General features: G+C 40.8%; 1 protein-coding gene across 1 annotated transcript; it reads right to left on the reverse strand.

The window, feature by feature from the left end:
* Positions 1-5,141: 5,141 nt before the first annotated feature.
* On the reverse strand, positions 5,142-6,080 carry LOC126087239 (olfactory receptor 2AE1-like). Its single transcript, XM_049904520.1, has one exon. It carries the CDS (start codon positions 6,078-6,080, stop codon positions 5,142-5,144), a length of 939 nt encoding a protein of 312 aa, XP_049760477.1.
* Between the last annotated feature and the right edge of the window lie 1,013 nt (positions 6,081-7,093).

The following is a 7,093-nucleotide window of genomic DNA, read 5'->3' on the forward strand; positions in this document are numbered from 1 at the left end:
CAGGCACATCTTAGTCTTCAGGGTGACATCTTTGCTCTTCAACACTTTGAAGAGGTCCTTTGCAGCAGATTTGCCCAATGCAATGCGTCTTTTGATTTCTTGGCTGCTGCTTTCTTGGCTGTTGACTGTGGATCCAAGTAAAATGAAATCCTTGACAACTTCAATCTTTTCTCCGTTTATCATGATGTTGCTCATTGGTCCACTTGTGAGGACTTTTGTTTTCTTTATGTTGAGGCGTAATCATCTAAAGTACAATAAAAAAAAATACAAAGCTAAAGGATAAAAAGAGAAATGAATAAAACTAAGAAATGAGCAGTGCATTATCTTTTAAATTATTTACTAGGTATTAATAATTAATAATCAATATACTATATTAATGTAACATTATTATAATATTTAGCTTATATAACATAGTATATATAATATATTAATTATGCTTATATTATATTTATGTTAAAATTATTAATGTATAATAAATTCATAAGTATAACTTTTCATCACATCATTTACAAATGACAATGGTTAAAACGAAATTAGATAACTAATACGACTGACAACACCAAAAGTTAGAAAGGATGTGGAGCAACCAGAACTCTCATATATTGTTGCCTGTGTGTGAAACAGTACAACTACTTTGGAAAAAGTTCTGGCAGTTTCTCATAAAACTAAATATACACTAATGCTATGGCCCAGAAGTTTTACTTCTAGACCCAGGAAAAAGGAAAACATGTGTCCACAAAAAGACTTGTTCAAGAATATCCATAGCAGCTTTATTCATAATAGTCAAAAACTGGAAACACCCCACGTATCCATTAATAGGAAGATGGATAAACAAACTTTGGTGTGTTCTCCTAATGGAATACTCCTCAGTATTCTATTCAGTATTCCATTCGTTTGTTACTTTTAACAGTAACAAACACAAAATGGGTATATCTCAAAAACAATGTGCTGAGCAAAAAGAGCCTTACATATTGTATTTATATGAATTTCCAGGGCAGGAAAACTAATCTGTAATGAAAAAAAACTCAAAAAGAAATGAGAGAGTATCTAGCACCTCCAAGGCTTGGAGAATAATATATGCAAAAGCTCTGGTCAACGGGACTATGTGACTGGAATACCATGAGCATGGACATGAATATAATAGAAGGAGATGAAATGGGAAATGTAGCCAGGGACCAGATCATATAGGGCTTTTCAAACTCAGAGATATACCCTGGATTTTACCTAAGTATGATATAAGGAGATTTTGAAGATTTTTAAGTAAGGGAATGAAATAATGTATGTTTTGAAGAGATCACTATGGAGGGAAAAGCAGGAGAGACAGCAGTTAGGAGTCTATTGCAGTATTTCAGGCAAGATATAATGGAAGAAGTGGTGATGCATAGTCATATTTGGAGTATGTTTTGAAAATAAAACAGCACGCGGCGTGTCAGAGAAAAAAATGCCAGTGACTCCATGGTTTTTGACCTGAGCAACTGGGTCTAATTTCTTATCATTTATTGTTCTGGGAAACACTTGAGACACAAGCATGTTTGGGGAGAGTTTGGTTTTAGACATGTAAAGTTTGATTTGTTTATTAGATGATCATGTGGAAAGGCAGAGCTGGAAGTTTAATATGAGAGTTTAGAGTTCTGAGGGAAGGTAAGACTTGAAATATAAATTTAAAATAACTAAACTGTATGAGACTAATTGGGCAATGAATGAAAATAGGGAAGAGTTCAGAGGACTAACCCTGGGGTAAACCAACATTTAGAAGTTAAGATGATGAGAAGGTTCAAGCAAAGGAACTGAAATGGAAGACTCAAAAGGAAGGGTGAGAGAATTTGGAGTTAAATAAAGACTGTACACACCCACTCATCTTTCAGTTAGTGGTAGTGTGAAGACTTGCGTATTGCTGTGATGCTGGAAGCTATGCCATCGGTCTTCAAATACCAACAGGATCACCCATGGCAGACAGATTCCAGCTGAGCTTCCAGACTAAGACAGACTAGGAAGAAGGACCAGCAGTCAACTTCCAAAAAGAATTAGCCAGTGAAAACTGTATGAATTCAGCAGAACGTTGTCTGATATAGTGCCAGAAGATGGCCCCTCAGGTTGGAAGACACTCAAAAGAGAACCGGGGAAGAGCTGCCTTCTCAAAGTACAGTCAACCTTAATGACATGAATGGAGTCAAACTTTCAGGACCTTTATTTGTTGATGCGGCACAACTCAAAATGGGAAGAAGCAGCTGCGAACATACGTTAATAATTGGAATGTGGATTGTACAAAGTATGAATCTAGGAAAATTGGAAATCATGAAAAATGAAATGGAACACATAAACACCATATCCTAGGCATTAGTGAGCTGAAATGGAATGATGTTGGCCATTTTGAATCTGACAGCTGTAGGGTCTACTATGCCAGGAATAACAACTTGAAGAGGAATGGCTTTGCATTCATCATCAAAAAAAAAAATTCAAGATCTAGCCTGAAGAAAACACAGTTAGCTATGGATAATATTCATTTGCCTACAAGGAAGATGAGTTAATAAGACTATTACTCAAATTTACTCTCCAACCACTAAGGCCAAAGATGAAGAAATTGAAGATTTTTACGAAGTTCTGCAGTCTGAAATTGATCGAACATGCAATCAGCATGCATTGATAATTACTGATGATTGGAATGCAAAAGTTGGAAAAAAAGAAGGATCGGTAGTTGGAAAATATGGCCTTGGTGATAGAAATGATCCTGGAGATTGCATGATAGAATTTTGCAACACCAATGACTTCTTCATTGCAAATACCTTTTTTCACCAATGTAAATGGTGACTACACACGTGTACTTCACTGGATGGAATACACAGGAATAAAGTTGACTATATCTGTGGAAAAAGCTGGTGGAAAAGCTCATTATCATCAGTCATAACAAGGTCAGGGCATACTACAGAACAGACCACCAATTGCTCATATGCAAGTTCAAGTTGATACTGAAGAAAACTAGGAACAAGTCCACACAAGAGCCAAAGTATGACCTTAAGTATATCCCACCTGAATTTGGAGACCATCTCAAGAAGAGATTTGACACGTTGAACACTAATGACTGAAAACCAGAGGAGTTGTGGAATGACATTTAGCACATCATACATGAAGAAAGCAAGAGGTCATTAAAAACAGAGGGGGAAAAAAAAAAAGACCAAAATGGATGTCAGAAGAGACTCTGAAACTTGCATTTGAATGCCAAGTAGCTAAAGGGAACAGAACAGATGATGAAGTAAGAGAGGCAGAGCCAACACAGCACTATAGACAAAAGCACCATACCATCCCTCCACAGCAAAAACAGGAAAAACTAAGTAAAACAGAGACAAACATCAATCCTGGAACCCTAAGTGTCAAATGAAGAGATAAAGAACTCAGCCAAGCACTGAATGGAATAAGAAACTGACAGAGAATGGAGAGAGAGGAGAGAGATGTGCAGAGGTCTTCTATCAGCTAACGCAGCACAGATTTGCCATCTTGGATTCCTGCTGGAGATTGGTGGACAGGCAATACAGGAAAGCAGCTTCACAGAGCTCCTAGCTAGAGACAGAACAACCAGTAACGAGCAATATAGGCCTTCCCAACCCCTATCCTTCCCCCACCCCAACTTGGCCTCTGCTGCTTCCAAGCTGGCTGTGGTCACTCGGCGAGCCGGGAAATGCAGGGCCTGTGCCACTCAGATTTGCTCCACCCACGTGGAAGAGCAGCAGACATGGAGTATGTGAAAGCAGCTTCACGGAACTCCCAGCAAGAGACAGAACAACCGGTAACCAGCAATATATGGTTTCCCACCCCCATCCTTCTCCCCCTCACTCAACCTCCACCGCTTCTTGCTGGCTGCAGTCTCTTCACCAGAAGACACCAGCTTCAGCCCTGTGCCCCTTTTATTTGCTCTGCCCACACTGGCCGGCTCCAGCAGTGCAATTTGTTTGTTGCTGATGTTGCTTTTTTCAGATTCTTTTGGTTTCTTCCCTGCTTCTTACCATCTTCTCCCCCTTTCTCTTATACACCTGGCTCCGTGTGCCAGTTTTGCGTCTTCTTGAAAGGCTGTGAAACATCGCTTGGCCGGGGAACTGCTTCTCCAGTCATGCTGCCACACTGGTGGAATCTCAGTGCCTTTTTTTTCTTTTTGTTTCTTTTGCTGTGTGTGTGCGTGTGTTTTGTTCTGTTTTGTCTTGTTTGTTTGTTTTCTTTTTCTTTTCTTGGCTTTGAAGCCCCTTCTAGCTGGGCTGTACTGCCCAGCTTGGGAGCCGCTTCCCTGGTCTGCACAGCCCTGTTGGTAGGATCCGCAGGGGCATTTCTTTTCTTTTTTTCTCTCTCTCTCTTTTTCTTTTTGGTCTTTCTTCGTTTCTCAGTTTCTTATCTTTCTACGTTTACCTTCTTTTCCTGTCTCCTGAATAACTGGTGCTATGTGAAACCTCTGCCCCATCTAGGAAGGCTGTACTTGCAGCCTGGGAGCCATAACCTTGGTCTTCACAGCCACACTGGTGGAATCCCCAGCGGCTTTTCTTTTTTCTTCTCTGATAATTTATTTGTTTATTTTTCTCTTTTTCCTTTTTGTTTTTCTCTATATCTCGGGCTCTCATCTCTCCACTATTTGGCAAGCTCCCTTAGCACTCTTTGTGTGTGTGTGTTTTGCTTGTTTGTTTTTTGTCTGTTTTGGCTCCTGTTTTGCTTTGCTGTCTCACTTCTTTCCCATACATATCTTAGCTCCACACATCACAACCTCCCGCCTCTTTCCTGCCTACCTGCACCATGCACTGAACATCAATCCCCTGAGCAGTGTGGGTACGGCCTACTGGAACCTGCTCTGCACTGATTCCCGGCCCACCCTGTCGGACCTAGTACATACCACAAACAACCCATTCCAGCCCCTCCCCTTCAGCTGGACCTGCACTGCTGCACCATAGCTGACATACACGTGGGGGTATAGCAAAGTAGAGCCGTGGAATTTTGTGTTAACAACTTAATTCTAAACAAGTGCACTGCTTACTTTATACTTTTGCAGTAGTCAAAAAACATCAGGAATCAGAACCCTTGAAGCATCTGATCAGTGGTCTGGAATTTCAGAGATTTTTTTCAGATCGATTTAAGGTTATTATCCCATTTCAGTCATTCAGTTATAGTCATTGGGTGACAATATCTATCCCCAGCACTTTCCTAAGTGCCTTAGCTACATCCCTATTCCGGAGGGTATAAATCAGAGGATTCAGTGTGGGAGTAATGATGCTATAGAACACAGACCCAGCTTTGTCTTGCAGTGGAGTTCGATGGGCCCTGGTCCTCATATATGAGAAGATACAGGCACCGAACCAGAGGGAAACCACAGTGAGGTGAGAGCTACAAGTAGCAAAGGCATTTTTCTTGCTCCCAGCAGAATGCATCTGCATAATACTGTGCAGGATGAAGGCGTAGGATGTAGAAACCAGGATGATGGGGAAGAGAAGGAGTAGGATGGTGCTGATGTATGCTGTGGTCTCATAAACAGTGATGTCTCCACATACCAACTTCACAACAGCTGGAAACTCACAATAGAAGTGGTGGATTTTTCGAGGCCCACAGAAAGGCAAGTGCATCAAAATCACCGTGTGAATTAGGGAGTTCATGGATGCTTCCAACCATGACATGACAGCCATCATCACTCCCAACTTTCTGTTCATGAGAACAGTATAACGCAGTGGATGACAGATGGCAACATAGCGGTCATAAGACATGAGAGCCAGGAGAAGACACTCAGCACCACCCACAGATAAATAGAGAAAGTGCTGGGTTGCACAACCCACAAAGGAGATGGACTTCTTGCCAGATAAGTAGTTGGTAGCCATCTTGGGGATGGTAATGAAGACATGCATCAGATCCATGAGGGACAGCTGGCTGAGTAGGAAGTACATTGGTGTATGAAGCCGAGGATCAGCACAGATGAGGAGAATGGTGAGGGTGTTGGCACTCACTGCAATGAGGAAAACCACCATGGTCAAGGAGAAAAGAAAAAGGTGGGTGAGGGAGTCATCAAAGAGCCCTTTAAGGATGAAGTCTTCCAGAGAGGTATGATTCCCCTGCCACATCTCTCTCTTCTCAAACCCTAAGATAATAGGAAATGGATACAAACTGTGATATCAGAAATACTGGTGTTCACCATACCTGACGTAATGAGTCTTTTGATCTAAGAAATAATTTTTGGAGATTTTTTTTCTACTTATAATTGTTCAGTAGCTTTAATCATTGCAATAACCTTTAAAAATGAGACAGAACTTAAAATTTGTCTTCACATACATGGTTACTGTGAAATTCCAGAATATCTAACAAAACCAAACCAAACCCACTGCTATTGAGGATTCCAACTCATAGCGACCCTATAGGACAGAGTAGAACTGCCTGATAGAGTTTCCAAGGAGTGCCTGGCTGATTTGAACTGCTGACCTCTTGGTTAGCAGCCATAGCACTTAACCACTATGCCACCAGGGTTTCCTCCAGAATATCTAGATTCTATTAAACGCCAAACTTCAAGACAATAGTCCCTTCTCTTAGCTTATTGTATCTGTCAGAGTTTAGTCAGAGAAGTTGAACCAACAGGAGATTTTAATATATCTATATCTATCTGTGGAAAGAGACGATGGAAAAGCTCAATATCATCAATCAGAACAAGGCCAGGGGCCGACTGTGGAACAGACCATCAATTGCTCATATGCAAGTTCAAGCTGAAACTGAAGAAAATCAGAGCAAGTCCACAGGAGCCAAAATATGACCTTGAGTATATCCCACCTGAATTTAGAGACCATCTCAAAAATAGATTTGATGCATTGAACACTAGTGACCAAAGACCAGATGAGTTGTGGAATGACATCAAGGACATCATCCATGAAGAAAGCAAGAGGTCACTGAAAAGAGAGGAAAGAAAGAAAAGACCAAGATGGATGTCAGAGGAGACTCTGACACTTGCTCTTGAGCATCGAGCAGCTAAAGCAAAAGGAAGAATTGATGAAGTAAGAGAACTGAGCAGAAGATTTCAAAGGGCCTCTGGAGAAGACAAAGTAAAGTATTATAATGACATGCAAAGAGCTGAAGATGAAAAACCAAA

The sequence above is a fragment of the Elephas maximus genome, chromosome 12 (genome assembly GCF_024166365.1).
Source record: "Elephas maximus indicus isolate mEleMax1 chromosome 12, mEleMax1 primary haplotype, whole genome shotgun sequence".
NCBI lineage: Eukaryota > Metazoa > Chordata > Mammalia > Proboscidea > Elephantidae > Elephas > Elephas maximus.